Here is a 19,147-nt window from a genome sequence, read left to right as displayed (position 1 = left end):
AAGTTAACCTCTAAAAAAATTTGACATTCACTTACACCGCTTCGTTGCTCTGTTGCTAACGGTCGCTTTGTTTTGTTGTTCTTTCCCCAACGCACGGGCGTCATTCCCCCGCAGCACAAGGCGTCGTGGCAGAACGAAGTGGCCATGTTCACCGCGGCCGGCATGAAGCACGAGAACTTGCTGCAGTTCCTGGCGGCTGAGAGGCGTGGCACGGGCCTGGACTTCGAGTTCTGGATCATCACCCTCTTTCAGCACAAGGTGATGCGCGGCTCAAAAGGTGGCCCACCGCTCGTCTTATCTTGACGAGATTTATATAGCGTGGGCGAGATGTTAACTCTGTCGACTGGTATGCAGGAGGTCGTGGGTTCGATCCTGGCCATGATGGCTGCTGTATATTTGGAGTTTGCGGTGTTTTTCTCCCCGTGGTCGCGTGGATTTTTCTCCGGATCCTCTGTTTTTACGTACACATTTAGAATCAACACGCGTTTAGAGTATTTGGCTGCTGTAAATTCCGCGTAATAAGCCACTTCGTTGAGCTCTCATTTGTGGCCAGGTCGCTTCTGAAAAAGACCGCTCTAGCTCAGTGGGCCTTACCTGGTAAAATAAAAGTAGTGTAGTATAGCAGTGCCTTATTCCCAAGGCCCTTTACAGCAATTATTAAATTGTGCGTAAGATGATAGTGATTTAAATAAAGTGTAGGGTTAACCAAAGTGGTGGTATAGCTATGGTGACAGGAGAACAGGCGGGAAGGGTTGGGGTGGGGCTGGTTGTAGCTGGAGGGCGGAGGCAGGGAGTAGCAGTAGCATGATGGGCTAGGGGGAGAAGTGATGGGGGTCGTTTTAAGGGAGGAACGGAAGCAGGTCAATGATGATGATGATTGTTTTACGTGCAGTGGGAGCAAGAAGGGAAAAGGAACGAAAGCGAGGGACGCACAGAGCTCTTTTCTGCATGCGTTTCGCTTCCGTGACCCGTGCACGGTGTCGCCAATTCCGCGGCTGAGAATTGAAAGTCGCCAAACTTCAACTGACGCGGGGGTGTGCCGTCGTCGCTGTTGTCACCACGTTCTCCCCGCGGTAATCCGGCCTCCTCCGTTGCCGTCTCAGGGCTCGGTGGGCGACTACCTCAAGGGCAACGTGGTGACGTGGAGCGAGATGTGCCACATCGCCGAGACGATGGCACGCGGACTCTCCTTCCTGCACGAGGAGGGCCCCGACCTCAAGCCGGCCATCGCTCACAGGTGCCGCTGTCTCCCACATCTTCTCTCTCTCGCTCGGTCGCTCACGGTGACAACGCACACGCGGCACATTGTAGGGTGCATGCTGGCAGGTTATACGGCCACTGCTATAATTGAACGCTGGAATTCCAGAAATTGCAAAAAACGTTTGGAATTAGGATGTCGTCACTGAGCTTTGTTGTTGTCGTTGGGAATAAATATTTTCGATTTTTGAGAACCAATAGGAATCACAATTACACATCTCACTTTGCCTGGAATGACCTCACGGGGCTGAAGTGATGTCTTCAGTCTTGATTTGTATTTTTTTTACACTATTACCTGGCTGGGTGGTGGTGTGGTGACAGTGCTGTCCAACTCAATTGAAAGGTCACAAGTTAATATTTGAGAAAGTACAATGGCCACACATGGGACTGTATGGCTGGACAGTCATGTTTGTCGTTTGCAAATTTCCTCGAAGTAGTTGTTTATGCATTTTCTAAACATAACACGTCATATTTCTTCTCTGGCTGCTTGACCCCAACATGCCTGAGTTCAAGCCTAGCGATTGGCTGACTCAGCCCATCATCCCCACTGGCCCCATATGGGTCTCAATAGTGGTTGTTATACAGAGAGACTGGTCCCCAGCATAGGAAGATGGTATTTTTACCTGAGGATCTCCAGGAAATATTTGTTTGAGCATGATTCTTTTGTATCCCTTTCTCGTTCTGAAACGTCTGTAAGTTGCAGGGGTGGTCCCGTTCACCGCTGAATCTCGGAACGCGTAAGCGGCTCAGCGTTAATGTTATTTCAAGAGGCGTAGTGCCATTGTTTTTAAAGACATTGTCCTCACCAGAGAACTGTAGCGACACTACTGCACTCGAAATCATAGCTGGCGCCAAACTGTGCCACACGCCCTCCCGCATGGCCTTGAGGGAGCCTCGGTACAATGGCCACACATGGGTGTGATGCAGTGGACAATACAGAATAATAGATTGTGGACTGTCTATACATGTGGATATTGAGCATTATTCCTTTCCAATACTCTGGTTTCCTCCCGCATGCATAACACTCATTAAAAAAAGAATGGGCCCAATGTCCAAATACAGGACCCTCCTGAAAAAGAGTCTTGATATTCACGAAACCGTTCCTGGACAAAAATGACATTTTAATACAATCGTGGAACGTACAGTAGATACGTCTATAAATGTGTTTGACGTTTTATTTCCAATATTAAGCAGCTCAGCACATTGTTGCGTTTGGTGCAAAAGTCTTACGTAAACCGCTCTCACCGTCCTTGTGCTCTTAATGCTCTGGCAGAGAAAGTATTAGATTGCGTTTTTTTTACACTAATTATCACCGATTAGAAACACGGAACAATAGGACCCTAGTTAGTTTTTTTGCGCCTCGTTTTCAGTAAAAAAAAAAACCTAAATTACTATTACCGCTGCTCAAAGATAACAGTGAATGACGTTTAATTAAGATTGTTCCAAGTTAAAGCTGCTTTCCCTGCCCGAGATGGTTGTCACATTCATGTCCGTCTTGTCCCGAGGGCTGCCTTTGTCATCTTTTCCACATCGTTAAAATTTTATTCTTGCAGATCGAATCTCTAATTGGCAATCGTGAATTTAAATGTGTTCGGAGCTTCTGATGTTGGTTACTGCACTCCAAATTTACTTACTACGATTTTACCATCATCTCTTTCTATGTTAACGTATATACGTGAAGCTTTTTGCAAGGCGTCAAGTCTGCATTAACCACACAAACTTGTAGCAAAACATGCAAACAAATGTGCTCTGATAATATTTGCATCGTCTTCAAAACTGATTGGCCTACACCTGAGACAGCCATCTTTATGGCCTTGTCTCGCGACCACTGTTAGACCAGAGAACGTCACAATACGAACAGTAGAAAAACAATACAAGTATCAGAACATATTCTTGGTTCTTTCGGTAAAGGCGCGTAGAAGGGAAACAATAAAATAATACAAATATAAAACAATTATTTTATTGTTTCTCTTCTACGTGACTTTACCGAAAGAACCAACAATATGAATCCCTGCAGTCACGAAAGCTTTAAATCAAAAGTATCAGAACACTTACAGCTCAGGTCGTGCAAGTTATATCTTTGGGACCTTTTTCTTCCAGTATTCAAAATTATGAAAGGGTGAAACCTTTTCTTATTCTTCATTATTTTGCATACTGGTAAAAAGGCCCCATAGATATGTGATACTTTTTTTAGTCGCCTTGTTTGTCATATAAGCTGGCTAGATGTCTCTGGCTGGAGCACTCGAATTTTTTTTTTAATAACACGAAAGCATTACATTTGAACACCCAAACCGATTTCTATTCTCACTTTTATGACCACATGTGAGGCTGTCTACCATTTTTTGATCCTCGTCACGAGCTACGCGTCGTATCGATTCCGATGGCGAGCGATTGTTCTCCATGTCTGCAAATTGCCGTCAATGAAAGTGAGCCTTCGTCGTTTTGAAATCCGTCTCAGTGGAAAAGAACGGAGGACATTTCTTCCAGTGAATAGTAAAGCAGTGGCCGTGTGAAGTGAGTAGGCGCTTCAGGCGAAGTGGTTTATGGAAAAAAAAGCTTCACCTCCCCTCCCCCTCCCGCACCTCTCTCTCTGCAGGGATTTCAAGAGCAAGAATGTGCTGCTCAAGAGCGACCTGACAGCATGCGTCGCCGACCTTGGCCTGGCCGTCAAGTTTGAGCCTGGCAAACCACCCGGGGACATGCACGGCCAGGTGTGTGGCCTCCCCTGTGCCCCCCCCCCCCCCCACGCTGCACAGCTTGCTGTGGGAACCGTGCATTCCACCGCTTATTTACGTTCCTGGACACCGCTTGCGTCAACTGTAATCCTTACTGTGCTGGCAATTCAGCCGGGGGGGTGGGGAGGGGGGGTCTCTCTTACGATGGATGGGGGCAGCTTTGCAGCATGTGTAGCTGCATGCTCTGCGTGTGGTCAATGCGTGCGTGTGTTTGTCTTGTGCGTACATGCGTGCGCGTGTTCATTGTACACACACCCAAATGGGTGGAGCCGTAGCATAGCGGTGAACACGCTGCGCTACAAACCCAGTGACCTCGCTGCAGCGAGCCTCCAAGGCTGATTCTGGACTTCCCATGGGTTAACTCGGCCTAAATGAGTACTTGGTGTGCAGTGTAAACATCAGAATTTGGAAGGCAAAGGCAGCCAAGCGTGATGCTAGCCAATCCATCCACTCGTGTGCCCTGCAGACCTTAATTGTTGCTCTCTGAGAGCAGTTTCCCCAAACGTCTATATAAGCTATTCGTGGGATCTCTTGTCTTTACGTTGTATATTGCTAGGATAATATCACCTGCCCCCCCCCCCCTATGGTCTATAACTAGATGGGGAAGACCTTTGTGTATTTGTGAATGTGTGTGTGTGTGTGCATATTTGTAAGTTCGTCCGCTGTTTGTGAAACACACACTGCACTACAATCCGGTTCACTTCCAATGTTATGGCATTTCTTGATTAGCGATGCGATCTCCAGCCCCTGTCCTGGGTCACCCCGAAGTAATCGCGGCCTTTGAATGAGTACTCGTGCGATGCATGATCATTGGCACTGGTTTGACAAAAATCACCGAGTCGAGTTAGACCTCGCCGCACCGCCACGTTGCGTACCACCCCCCGGGGTTAATGGGTGCCTAGTAGCAGCACATTGCCTCCTCCACTCTGTACAAGCTGCATGGGTGATCGTTGTCCTTTTTTATGTTAATTACATCTGCAGTGGAAATCCTCAAATTAGCATTCGGTTGGCAAGCTTCTGCCTGCGCTTTATAAAAAATTGATGTTCGCCAAAAGAGCAATTTTATTTGAAATATTTTGCGTGCGGAAGGAAAATGGAGTGTCGGAAGAGGGGAGAACACTTAAACTACACGCAGAAAAATAGCGAATATAGATCTAATCTACAGAGTTCAATATGCACCTACCAATGAACAGTTTAAGTCCTTGAGTTGAGGGAGTCAACGCGGCCTAGCAGCGAGCAGCGTGTTTGACCGACTGGACATGAGGTTAGAAAATTCCACTCACAACTTTGTTGCGAGTTCAAATCCGGGCTGACCGTGTTCAAATCCTCACCATACTCCATTGTGGACTATCATCCAACTGGGTTCAATAAAATAAGCAACACTTTGTGACAAGTCAATGGCAGTTGTCCTTTGAATACGCTCACTCCTACCACAGGACAATTGACTCTGTACCACCGGCTATATTGGAAACGAATTTCTTCAGAACTGCTTTTTGTATTTAATTTGTTTTCCTTTCCCCACACCTACAATTAGCACGGTTGGCTACATACGATGCAAAGGAAGTTCACCATGCGTACATACATATGGGCACACCAGCACTGCACCAACGAGCATTGCCGCCCCAGGTGTCATTTGAGCACGGACACTCTTTACCTTTGCACAGGGAGCAGCGGCAGTTTACCGAAGGCATAACCATCGGTAAAGGCTGGCTTGGCGGTATGTATGGATAGCATCTTCTAATCATGGGACCTTTGAGCAGCAACTTCTCTGTAATTAATTGCTCTTGCGTCATTCCTCTTCCAAACCTCGCCTCTCCCTTCAATCCCCCACTTAAGCCAACAACTGCCTCCCCCTTCCACCTCATGTACCCAACCCCCCTCCCCGCTGCCGCCCACGGCAATGCATTCATCAGCCAAGATTAACACGTGTTTTCGCAAGGGAAGCGAACATGACACCGGATAATAAATTGCTTGATTGCGTTAGATATCTTCGTGCTGGTGGCAGAGCTAATGGATTATGATGAGGGGTTTAATTTAAATTGTGGGCTTCCATGTGTGCCCCCCCACCCCTTAGCCCCGGCCCCCCCCCTGCGATGGCCCGCAACCCTCCCCATTTCAGCGATGAAATTTCTGAGATGCTCGCAGGCGTCTGTTCCCAAAGTTACGAGGATGATTATTAAATATGAGTGTTGCGCAATGCTCATCCCCATTGGTAGTCCCGGAACCAGCGTTTTAAATGCCATATTCCTTGGAAAACCCAGAGCTCATGTTTGTAAATGTGTCGCCAGGGAGAGCTCTATTTGCTAGTTCATGTTGCATACGTGTACGTTCAACTTCTTTCGTACCGTACGTAGCCACCCGCCTATGCACATCCCGCATTCCAATAGTCATGGTTGGCTACGTGCCATGCGAAATCAATTCAACACGTGTACATACATACAGCATTTAGTCGTATCCCAGTCGAATCGGTATGAGAGCCAGATGCTGTATGTTTAACACGTAGGCTTTCGCGACCAATATCTATAATAGGGGTTTTTTGGGTTAGATCGTGTGCCCCCAAAAGTCATATCTACCTATCCTTACTTCAAGAACGTCGCGCGCGTTAAAGGTTATTTAGGTACATGGCCCACCAGGCCAGACCACAACGCAGCAAACAAGACGAGACTCGGGGAACCTGTCAAGCCATGCGCGGTTGTTGTACTCTTCTCCCACCCGTTGTCGGAATGACGACTAGTGGTTTTTTCCCCTTCCTCTGAAGCAGAGATATTGGGTGGCGTAGCAAAGCCTTGTTGTCATCTGTGATGCATCTCTGGTGTGAAATATGCCTTCGGCAAAATCTGCCTTCTGCAATCCAAATTTAATGAGTTAGGAGGAAGAAAACAACGAAACATTGTTAACAAGTTGCCTCATAATGTGTTTGGAAAAAGTGTTGTTTGATTTTGGCAGAAATGGGTGGGAAAAAAATCCAACAGCTGGACCCCTACTACTACGCACCTGCCCACATTGCAGTGTTTTGACCGTATTCTAAGTTTGAAGCATATTTCCTTGAAAGGCATCAACATTGTGGAGGTCACGGGTGGCTCGTGAGGGGTTCAGAAACGGGTGTGCGACGTATGTACTTCCAAGAAGAAAAAAACGTCCTCGTAGGAAAGTGCAATAAAAAAAGGCTATTACCCACAATGTCGCCTATTATACAGATGGTGTATGTTAAGGCGGTGTTATTGACGAATGTGTCGGAGTTTTTTTTTTACTTGTAGGAGAGTCTTGTATGTTCACTGGCGTTCGAGCGCGCACCGAGTGTTTGTGTTGCCCCCCTGGCCACACGTATCACCCTGTTCACCGATCGACACACGCAGCCGACTGGTCTCCGATCCGCCGGCATTAAGGCCCCCAAAAAATCTCCCCGCCTCAGCATTTCTCCTTGGGCAGATTTACTGGTGAAAACGTTTTCCAACTTGGAGGGAAAAGCAGCGTCAGGCGATTGAGCTCTTGACGCCGTTCAATGCAAACGCAGCCGCATTACCACTGGGGGCGATGAGGGTGGCACGGTAGTAACAGCAAGAAGCGTCTGGTCCGATTGCCAACTCGAGCGCCTTTCTACATGGTATTTGTATGTTCTCCCTTCTGTATTGCATGGGGTTTTCTGTGGGGTTCTCTGTGGCCTCCCATAGCGGAAAAAACCCAATGTAACTGGTATTCATCTTCTTGGTTCTTTCGGTAAAGTCATGTAGAAGGGAAATAAAATAATAAAATTAAAACATAATAAAATAATTCTCACGACGTTTCGGCCACAATGGAAGCAGCCGTCATCAGGTGAAGAACAAGTCTGTCGGGAAGACAGCGTCTGAATGACGAAACGTCGTGAGAATGATTTTATTATGTTTTATTTGTATTATTTTATTATTTCCCTTCTACATGACTTTACCGAAATAACCAAGAAGATGAATCCCTGCAGTCATGAAAGCTTTAAATCGTAACTGGTATTGTCCAAACATACCAATGCTCCAAAAATGATCTGCGTATTACTCAATTGGGATTACACACAGCAGCGGCAACATCGCCTCAGACTGCCAACGTCTGGCCGGACCCTTTTGAAAAAGAGCCTTAAGGCTTTGGTGAGTTATTGCTGGGCAAACAAGTGTTCATTTGCATTGATATTTTAAGTTCTGAATATTTCTGTCGTTTTTAATTACAATTTATCCAAAATTAGAGCTTCGGCATATATCATATTTCGATTTAAAGCTTTCGTGACTGCAGGGATTCATCTTCTTGGTTCTTTCGGTAAAGTCACGTAGAAGGGAAGTAATAAAATAATAAAAATAAAACATAATAAAATTACATAATAAAATAATTTTATTATGTTTTATTTTTATTATTTTATTACTTCCCTTCTACGTGACTTTACCGAAAGAACCAAGAAGACATATATCATATGTGCAGAGAAGAATTGTTTCCACTACCTCGTATTTATCTAAACAAGCCAATATTGTAGAAGTTTGAATTTCACCGTTCTCATCAGCAGAGTGTTGCTTAAATTACTGGTGCGCATGCATGACTTATTGCAGTCCTTCCGGCAGAGTGGCTTACCTGTTGTGTAATTGGCCTTCGGATTAGACGTGTCCAACGTTCACCATTGGATCGCACATCAGTAGGGTTGAGCACCGTTCATTGCCCCTTTGACCTCGAGTCCATTATATTACATTGGAGTCTCATTCAGCACTGGAAATATCGGATACAGATTTATTATCTCTGCTAAAAGAAGGCTACGGGGTTTGAAATCAGCATATGAGCAAAATGAAGATCGTGGACAAGGAGTTGATCAAACAATGTATACGTACGCATGTCTGTTGAACCTCTTTTGCACCGTACTTAGCCAACCGTGCTGATCGGTGTGGGAAAATGTCATGGAAATCCATGCTTGGGATTACATTGAGAGACAAAGGGAGGAATGCGTGCAAGCAGGTTAAAGGTGTACTTGTGAATGCTGAGAAAAACGTGGGCTTTGCGCAGGACACTCGTCAACCGTAGGGTGGACAGCCAGTGGTCGGGAATAACAACAGAATGGCAGCCACGGGACGGGAGGAGGGATTACGCCAGAGAGTGTGTCTACTGTGGACGTGAACCGATACAATCAGCTCGTGTGCAGGGGCAAGGTGGATTATTACATAAAAAAACGTTAAGAGATGGGTACGGCTTGGGGGGAAGCCTTCATCCAGCAGTGGCTTGATCACGGCTAATGATGGCGACGATGATGATTCGGCTCAACTGTGCTGTGGCCGCCACTCTGTCTTCCCTGCCTGCAGGTGGGCACGCGCAGGTACATGGCCCCCGAGGTGCTGGAAGGGGCCATCAACTTCCAGCGAGACGCCTTCCTGCGTATTGACATGTACGCCGTGGGGCTCGTGATGTGGGAGCTCGTGTCCAGGTGCACCGTGGCCGACGGTGAGGTCTCACCCACACCCCGCCCCCTCCACCCCCATCCCCTCCCCCACCGTCCCACCCCCCCCCCCATTGCCTTCCCCCCATCGCCCCCCACCATCCCCTCCCCCCGTCACCTCTCCTTCACCGCCACCCCCATTTCGAACAGCTCGGCGTGCTCTCCGTAATCGGCGAGCACGCTTGGACACCGCGAGCTTTGACCGCGTGGCTGTCCTTGCGACTGCAGCGTGGCACTAAAGGACGCGGTTGTGGTCTCAAGTTGGGAGTGTCGTGCAGCCCTATTGAGCAGTGGAGTGGCCCTCGCTATCCATACCATGGTCACTGTCAATTTACCATCAAATGGTGCTCATTTTATTAAGCACACAGGGATTATGGGCTGGGTCTACTCTGACCGGCACTTTTAACTCGCTGCCTTGTGATTGTGAAAGACGTTGGTTGCACTTGTGCTTCATATGATGGGAGTCGTGTCTGACGCTGCTTTTGAATCCTTCGTTTTGAGGTTGGATTGTATTGGTGTGAGCCTGCGTGTGCGTGTGCTATGTACACACAGCAAGTTTGTACAGTAGGGGGCACAGGTGGTGCATCTGCCAGTTATCTCAGTCCCGTGACCTCCTGCCGGCCGGCGTTCGACACTTCACGTGGCTTTAACGTGCACATAGCCTGGCACAAGCGCCGTGGTGACGTCACCGCCACTTTGTGGCGAACGGCGGTTGTTGTTGTTGCTTTGTACAGCGCCTTGCGACATCCGGTTGAAAGGTGCTACAGAAGCGTGAATTATGATATCATTGAAGACAGCCACCGAGTGAAAGTTTTCTGTGCGACTGCTTTAAAGCGTGTGCTTGGCTGTGTGCGGGTGCGTGAGCAGGCCCGGTCGGGGACTACCGCATGCCGTTTGAGGACGAGGCGGGACAGCATCCGTCGCTGGAAGACATGCAGGAGGTGGTCGTCAACAAGAAGCAGAGGCCCGTGCTTCGTGACTGCTGGAGGAAACATCCTGTGAGCGCTCGCTCCGTTCACTTGCCCACGCGCCCACACGCTCCGTTGGCCTCTCTAATCAGTCGCTGGGATATTCACGTCTGCGAGTTTCACCGCAGACAAAACGATGTCGAATTTTGAGCGATGTATGTATGTTGAACTTGTTTGGCACCGTATTTAGCCAACCGTGGTGATCGGAGGTGTGGGAAATGTACCTAGCTATTCTAGGTATGTGTGACAAATCCTCCATCAGTTTCACTAGGTGCAATTATGTATTTGTCGACGGTAGAATAGAGGTTTCTTTACCAAGACCAGAAGTAGTCGTTTATGGCCATACCATGCGTGACACGATGCTATGCGTACTTTTGGAAGTCCTCAAGCACGAATATTCCTCTTATGATTCCAGTCAATCGAGGCAAATTATACCATATTCTTGGTTCTTTCGGTAAAGTCACGTAGAAGAGAAACAATAAAATAATAAAAATATAAAACGATAAAATTCTCACGACGTTTCGACTGCAACACAAGCAATCATCATCGAAAATTATACCGTGAACACACAAACTGTCGTTTATCTACAATCACTCCAGTGGGCTCTCACTTCGGTAATTAATGAGCTTCATGTAAAAAAGTTAAACAAAATCTCAAAAATATTTTAAACAAAAAAAAAACGTTAACTGAATGAAAGCCTGGGTGCATGCGTCTCGACGTGAGTCTGTGGAGAGCGGTGGCATGGTTAGCGTACTGCTCTACTAACCCATTAGCCCAAAGTTCAATTCCTGGCCACGGCTAAGATCAGTGGCGAGTGATACCTGAATCAGTCCTGTGCCTCCCTTAGGTGGACTTAAATGATTACCTGGCTTAGAGTATAAACATCAGCACTGGGAGTGCTAGCCTCATCACCCCCTTGTGCACCATGTCTGCATTTATAAGTGCTCGCTAATTGCCCCAAGAGTCTTTGTAGGCGATCAGGGGGATCTTTGTGTATGTGTGTGTGTGTGTATGAGCACGTGTGTTTTGCATGCATCCGTGCACATGTCTGTGTTGGAACGGTGGCGCAACGCTGAGCACGCTGCGCTCCGAACCCGCCGCCCTGAGTTCGATTCCCGCTCACGACTAACTCCAGTGATAATTATGTGAACCTGTCCTGGGCCTCCTCTAGGTCAACTCAGCCTCAAAATGAGTACCTGGTGCGATGTGTAAAACATCACCAAAATTGAAACAAAGGCGGCTGGGCATGGCGCTTTGGTTAACCAACTCCCTCGTGTGCTGCGCTGGCCTTCAAAAGTACTTGTCCCAAAAGTCTTTAAAGGGTATATGGGGGAATCTTTGTGTGCATGTTGTGGCCTTTGCCTATGTGCACTCGTCAATGCCTGTGCACTCTGCGCTTTGCGTGCTGCCCGCCGGTGGTGTCCAGGGCCTGTCCCAGCTGTGCGAGACGGTGGAGGAATGCTGGGACCACGACGCCGAGGCTCGGCTCTCGGCCGGCTGCGTGGTCGAGAGGGTGTGCCACGCGCGCCGTGTCGCAGAAGCTTCCGGCGTCGCCACCACCACTACCTCCACCAGCAGCACCAGCAGCAGCAGCAGCAGCGCCGGCGATGCCACCATCACAATCATGGTTCCCTCGGCGTCACCTCCGAATCCTGAACTGCTGCCCGGCGCCGCGAGAGAATCCAGCCTCTGAGCCCAAGCCGCGCCGTCGTAGCGTCAAACCGGGCGGCACGAGCAACACGCGGGAACTGTAAACACTCGGGCACCGGTCATCGGGAGCAAGGGGGAGCAGTGAAGAACGTGGGGACAATCGGCGCGCAGGTAGCCGCCGGTGTGCGCTGGTTGCTGCGTCTGTCGGAGTCTCAATTGCTAGAGAGTGGGGGGGACTCCAGGCTGGGTGACCATTGTGATCTGAAGGTGCTCAGCGTTTGTGGCTGTGCAAAAAAAAAAGAGAGTCATTGACTCGCGTTTGCGTCCGTGCACCGCCTGTGCAAATGGGGCGCAAAGTATTCCGACCGTAGAGAAGTGACGGTGTGTCGAGTACACATTGGCAGTGCTGTTCGAAAATCTTGATTGGACCACGCTTTGGAGGTGCATCATATAAGCGGCCACAGGAAGCGATTTAAGATGCGCTGCGACTCCAACACGCCACAGTGCACCCGAAGCAAGTCATTCGCAGATGGACTCTGTGTTCTTCACTAAAAAACATGAATGTACTGCTTTGAAAGTCAGATACTGCGTTTTAACGTTACTCCTCAACTGTGCATCGAAATGAGTTTTTTTCAGGACACTTGCTTTCCTTTTACAGATAAGTGCTCATTGGCAACGGTGTGTGCTCTAGCTACAGACATGAATTCATTAACGAACGACTTCATGAACGACTTGAAGACAACCGAAGGGAAAAAAGACGCCACTGCCAAACAGAAATCATGAGCTCCACTGCAAGAATTACAATACTTCTGGTGTTGGTGTCAGCATGCATGATGCTATTGCTGTAACAAATCAGCAGGGACACCATCAATAATATAAGCCATCTGTTCAGCCAAAAAAAAAGCATTATAAACAGGTACAAGTTCATAATTTTTTACTCCAGTACAGCTGTAATGTGCTCACCACCTCCGCCACTTGCGAGGTTCCCTCCCACATCGTGCCGTACGCTGTGTGGAGCCTTCAAACCTCCGCATGCCATTTCATCTCAGGAAAAAAAAAATGATTCTCGTCGCTTGGGGTACCGTTGGTCTTTGTGAGCTGCAGTCCTGGATTGAGCGTGCAAGGGAGCGCCCGGGTAGGCGGTCGGTAGGCGGTCGGCAAGCGGATCGCAGGTCTCACGAGCCGCCGACCCCATCTCGGCCACGCCGCATTTATTTTGTTTTCATCGGTGGCCCGTTGTCTCGGAGCAGTCGTCGGGTTTTCAGTTGGGAGTTGAACTCCGGCCGCTGCTCGAGGCTGTCAGGCTGGTGTTTATGACGAGCGCAGTGCAGGCGAGAGACGTCAACGATGTTGTTCAGGAGCGAGCGTTGCTGGCGCAGGCAAAGTGAATGCTTCGGTAGGCGGCGATTGCTCCTTTGCAGAAATGGCGTATCTGCGAGGAGAACCTGCCTTGGTTTGAGTTTTTCATTTTTTTTATGCTGTCTCTGAATAAATCGTGGAGCCTCTGCAACTCTTAACACTTCCTACCAAATAGAGTCTGATAGGGCAGTGCAGCATTTAAAGAAAGAAAAGGTGTGATTCATGTGAATACAAACAAAATGCCCGTTGCTGTCTCTTGTGAAACGGCAGGCGTGTGGCTTGTGCTGTGAGACTGGATTAAAGAGTAGGCGACGTTCTCAAAGAACATGCCTTCTGCTGTATCAATGCCGCGCAGCAAAAAATATATATATACCGGTAATTGCACCGATCGAAACATGAAGCCGTGATTATTGCGATGTCAGGTGCTTTAACTGAACTGCGTGCATTGGCTCCCAGGCTCAAGTGACGTCTGAAAAACCTGTTACAACTCCCCATCACTGTGCCTACGATTTGAAATTGTTGCGCCCCCCCTTTTTGAGTTCGGATGAAAAAAAAAATCAACCGTAATGTGAATATTTTATCGAGGTGATTTTTCTTTCATTGTCGTTGTTAAATTATTCTTTAGTCCGGGTGACCACCCACCCTTCGTTCCGCCATGGAGCGTATCGCCGGCCTCTTGTCAAGCCACCGAATGTCAATGCTGCTTTGGAAACTTCCACAGGGTCACTGAGGTCAAACAGGGCACTTCACACTCAACCGCCACCTCTTCACAACCAGATATACCTCATTTTTTTAAAGTTTATATTTAAAATACCTGTATTTTAGTACTTTATGCCGTTTTGTCCGACCTTATTCTGTTTTTATCGATACTGTACAGTTTTTAGTTCCAGGTTTTTACCGAGTACAGTATACCTGTTGAGAAAGTACAATTCACGGCGGGATTTGCTTTCCGTATTTGTTGTCATTATTTTCGAGAGAGTGAGTTATTGTTTTTGTTCAGGTCGTCTAAATTTTTAAAGCTTCCTGACCATCTCTCCCCCCTCTGTTCACCTGTGATTTACCCATGGCCTTCCGCCCCAGGTCGTTATTGAAGTTTTTCTGTGCGTTCACCTGCCCGGCCAGGTCGCCGTGCGGCGGTGGTCATTGACTGTTCAGGGGTGTTGTGTACTGCGCACCACGTGCACTCACACAACGGAACACACACGCACACACACCCCCTTACACCGAGAGAACATTTGGCAGAATGTTCAGCCCTTGCCTGCAAAGGTTCATGGTCGACACTGAATTCGCCGATCGTTATTCAGGAGTCTTAAGCGAGTGTATCAAAGCGACACAGTTTCGTTGATTTTTGTTGTTTCGTTTCAATTTTGTGGAATGCATATATTTTACGTGTATAAACAAAGTAGTCGTGTAAGCAAATTAAACTAATTAAAGTATGAAAGTTAATGTAACCTTGTTTTGAAATGGACAACACGTATATATGGTGACATGTTAAATGTTAATGATAGTGAATATCTAAACTGTAACTTGCCAAGAGGTTTTGTTTTGGAATAGACAGCTGTGGTTAAAGTGAATGTCGAAGGACCCTTTGCAGACTGTGGATATTTTCATTCGTGCTCTGCTGGCATGCAGATGCAGGTGTCTTGATCATTTCAAACCCTAAAAGGTGTATGCCTGTGTACAGTGAATTGTTTTTACTTTCTTAAAAAAATTCTTGCAATACCTCAGGCAGGTAAATAGCATTTGTATCTTTGTATGTAAAGTTAATTGACGGCGCTGGTAGTTTGTACTCGTGTCGCTATCGAGGCAGAAGTTGTGCTACTGATGTTCTTGTAGATAAATCGATGTCATGGTGTACTTTGTCAGTTAGATATCAGAAACCTCCCGTCACGGAGAGCCTCGGTCGTATGGCGACTCCTCTTGGCGAACGGACGAGTCCACGGGGTGACCCTGGTGGTCGATAATTACGCGACACGGCCCTCCGTCTCCAACGGGAACGCTTCTCGTTGGCATCACGGTGTGCCTGCCGTGTAACGAGGATGGCACTTCGATTCACCCTCAAGCCCCGCACCCTCGTGTGGATTGCTCCGATTGCCGCTTTAATCAACCTAACGCGGAGAACTCTTAGAGGAGTTATTCAATTGATTAAAAAGTCTGCTCCCTTGCTTAAATGAGCAATGGGGGAGTGGGTGGAGTGCTTTTTTCCACTTGCCCCGAGCCATTTGTGCAAATGCCACCTTCCCATAGTGAAATCCAATATCTGTATTCCGTAGCATGACCACTATTGACTTCTCACGAAAGTTGATGTGAACTTCATCAACCCCAGATGGATGACTGGCTAAGTTAACCCCCCCCCCTTCCCAACCATGAATTAAACTCACACCTCTACGATGAGTTGAGAGAATGAGTCGAGCACTATCCTCCACTGCACAGGCAGGTGCCACCCCCCCCCCCCCCACCGAGGATTATTTATCTCGTGCCCTGCGCGCCAGCAGTCGGGGTGGTTGTAAATGGAGAACACTCGCCAACTATTTCCGTCCGCTGCGTGCGAGGTGGAGCAACACGCTTAGTGCTCAGTGACGGGGAACATTTACAACTGATTGATGCAAATAGACGTTAACGTTACAATGGACGGTGCAAATCAACATTGCATTCTAACAACAAAGTTGACGGCGGACAATTAGAAAACCCTTAACTCAGTGTTTTGAAAATGTAGTGCGTATTAAATGATATCGGTTGTGCACACGTCCGCATAACAAAGCGTGCGCAACGGTAAATCAAATACGCGAATAAGCAACATTTATATTCTGCCTGGATTTATAAAACTTGCTTTCGCCCAGCTGGAGTCTAACCAGGTGGCAACAGCACAATGTGTGCTGTCACTTCAGTGGAACGGACGATGCCGCCAGGGGTGAGACATCAAGCCAGATTGTTGTCGGTCACTGCTGAGTGGCATCCGACGAGGACCTCGACAAACTCCGCTGTCGTAACCCTGTTCAATCATCGGAATAGCGCGTGTGGTGCTATGCAGTGGTATAGCAAAAAAACGCATCTGGACATGTTGCACCGGGTTTTATGGGAAAGTGTCAGGTCCTCCACCTTTCCGTCAGCATGGGCCTTCATTTCCAGGATTGGCCCCTTTAAAAGTGGATTTATCGCCAAGGTTTTTTGGTTCATTGAAACCTCTTGCAAAGGCCCTCTGCGCTCTTTTAGAACACAGCAAGAGAATGGACGGGGAAGGGATTTCAACAGATTCCAAATCAAACTGTATGAGGGGTGTCGGTAAAGCTGTGTTAAATTGTAAAAAAAAAAATCAGCCCACGTTATGGCTGTACACCACTCACTTTGGCCCAATATTTATTTTTTTCTCCAACGGGGAGCACGAAAAGTTGCCGTTATCATCGCCTATTCTCAACATAGGCACGTCTCCAATTAGGGAGTCCATTCTTAATTTTGGAGCTTTCGTGACCGCAGGAATTACTCTTTGGTTCTTTCGGTAAAGTCACGTATAAAGATAAAATAATAAATTAAATAATAGCATACGGGTGTCCATATTTGCTTTTGAAATCAAAATCTGGATTGGAGCGTTGCTGTGCCGCATGCAACGGTGCGACTGTTCCCACTCAAGCGAGCCTCTCCCTGGAACGCGTTACACCACATCGGTGTTGGTGTTGCCAGGTTGAGAGTAAAAGTCGGTGGAGTAAAAGCCCTAGATACACGGATTTTGCTGGGGAAATAACCTCTAGCTCTCAAAAGCCTTTAAAAGGACATCATCGGCTCAAAATAAGCAGTCCAATAAACAAAGTCACGATTGCAGTATTTACTTGGAGATACGAGGGGTGTTAAAAGCCCTCGACAAGAAAATTTATCTTTAGATTTTTACACCTCTTTCTCAACATAATCCACGTGGATACATTTTTCCCCATCCATGTTAAAGCCTCAGAATATCCTCATCATAAATTATGGTTCTTGAGCCAGTTACCAACAGTTGATGTCTGTATGTATGTACTATTGAACTTCTTTCGCGCCGTACGTAGCCAATCGTGCTAAATCGGAGGTGCGGGGGAAAGGACGACAAACCAAACACAAAAAGTAGTTCTTGATCAATTCGTTTTCAATCTCGATTTAAACGTGCTTGGCTGAAGTGGCTTCCTCATATCGGAAGAACATTCCAAACGGCCACAAGTACAACTGAAAGCGCGCGATGCAGTGACCATCTTTGTTCGATGACTAGCCAAAAGCCGCAGCGATGATAACCGGAGTTCGCGTGATTTCTCCTTTATCTAAGCTGAACCACGGGCCGGCGTAGTATTTCCATGATTGTGTACATGGTCCAGGTAATTAGCTCTTAATAATGGCCTGTGGCGTCCCTAAATAGAGACGCCGTGAAGTTGGAGATTTCGTAGTTTCCACGAAGGAGACCTTGAGTCCAGTTCAAAGTAGCGCGCACCCGTCTCATGCTCGGCAATAATGCAGGACAAAAAAAGTCGCGAAACATTCATCGGCACAGTATTCTGGTGACACCGTTACTCTTCCAAATCCAGAGTTGTTGCTCTGATGGTCATCTCAGCTGTGCCCATGCTGGTGCCCAGTTTATCAGCGATGTTCTTCATGGTCAATCATCGGTCATATTTGCTTCTACTGCATCAGTGTTATGTTCGATCAGTACTTTTACTGGCTTTCCAGACATGGCTCAGCTGTGCTTTTCCGGCCACATTTTTGGTGCCGTTATATGATGGTGTATCCTCCCGAAGGCTCCAATTTGACCAGCACAGACAATTAAAGTCAATTCTTTACAATCTTCAAACGTGAAGCATGTCTCAGTGGAATATTATTTCTCACGTCACATGAACTGGGAAAACAATCTAAGCACCAAAATAACTCTTTGCAGGTCAGGCCGGGGACTTTTAGAATTCTCCCTCATACCTCAAATATCCTACTAAAACTAAAGTTCTTTGACCATCTCCAGGTCTAAAAACTGGAACAATAAACAGAGGGCAGGAGTGGTTCTGGTATATCTGTTTGCCACTTTCTGTTCATGAATATTTTAAACTTGGCCCAAGGCTCAAGTAGATGAGTTACAGGGCATTGTAACACATCACTGTAGATGCTGCAGCAGAAATGTATATATGTATGTGTATATATAAACGTCCGTCTGGGTAAACATCTATTGCATAGTCATGATGATATATATGCTGTAATTCTTTTTTTAATCCTGTCATTGTAGGTGAAATATAAATGTACGAAAAAATATACTGAACTAACATTGATTGAAAACATTGTTGAGCGTGCTATCGCCAACACAATGTTCGTGTTAAATGTCACTGATCTTATGCCACACTAAAAAGAGGTTGTTTCCAACCAAGTGCTGCAAAGTTATCCCGACAATTAGGCAGCATATTCCAATTACAGCATATATATGAGTATATGTACACTTACAGTAGAGCCAAGTTGTTGTTAGCAAACATGTCATTTTTTTTTAAACGAAAGGCCATTTAACAAAAAAAAAACTCATCACAGGTAAATATGCCTTACATTTTGATCTTGCATCCAGTAAGCTTGCCTTACTGCTGCTGATGGTGAACCGTTGGTGCTGTGCTCTAACACTGGTCTCATAACCACGGCGTTCGGGACAATTCATGCCCCGCGAGAGGGGTCGATTGTCGGAAACAAGCATGTTGTGCGGGTAACGATCGGATAAGCAAGGTTCTGCTGTACAAAGATCCCCCGTGTAGCCTTAA

General features: G+C 47.1%; 1 protein-coding gene across 2 annotated transcripts in view; it reads left to right on the top strand.

Annotated features, from left to right (window-relative positions):
• LOC133345881 (activin receptor type-2B-like) overlaps nucleotides 1-17,818 on the top strand; it is a 77,339-nt gene extending 59,521 nt beyond the window's left edge. For both annotated transcript variants that reach the window (XM_061556952.1, XM_061556951.1), the window contains exons 6-11: nucleotides 115-258; nucleotides 1,104-1,237; nucleotides 3,854-3,968; nucleotides 9,296-9,434; nucleotides 10,297-10,427; nucleotides 11,824-17,818. In XM_061556952.1, the coding sequence (XP_061412936.1) occupies nucleotides 115-258; nucleotides 1,104-1,237; nucleotides 3,854-3,968; nucleotides 9,296-9,434; nucleotides 10,297-10,427; nucleotides 11,824-12,090 (930 nt within the window). In that variant the 3' untranslated portion in view covers nucleotides 12,091-17,818. The remainder of the gene's footprint in view (nucleotides 1-114; nucleotides 259-1,103; nucleotides 1,238-3,853; nucleotides 3,969-9,295; nucleotides 9,435-10,296; nucleotides 10,428-11,823) is intronic.
• The last annotated feature ends 1,329 nt before the right edge of the window (nucleotides 17,819-19,147 follow it).

This window comes from Lethenteron reissneri, chromosome 23 (genome assembly GCF_015708825.2).
Source record: "Lethenteron reissneri isolate LAM-NWPU_2019-01 chromosome 23, ASM1570882v1, whole genome shotgun sequence".
Classification (NCBI taxonomy): Eukaryota; Metazoa; Chordata; class Hyperoartia; order Petromyzontiformes; family Petromyzontidae; genus Lethenteron; species Lethenteron reissneri.
The sequence above is the reverse complement of the archived record's forward strand: the minus strand, read 5'-3'. Positions and strand labels throughout refer to the sequence as shown.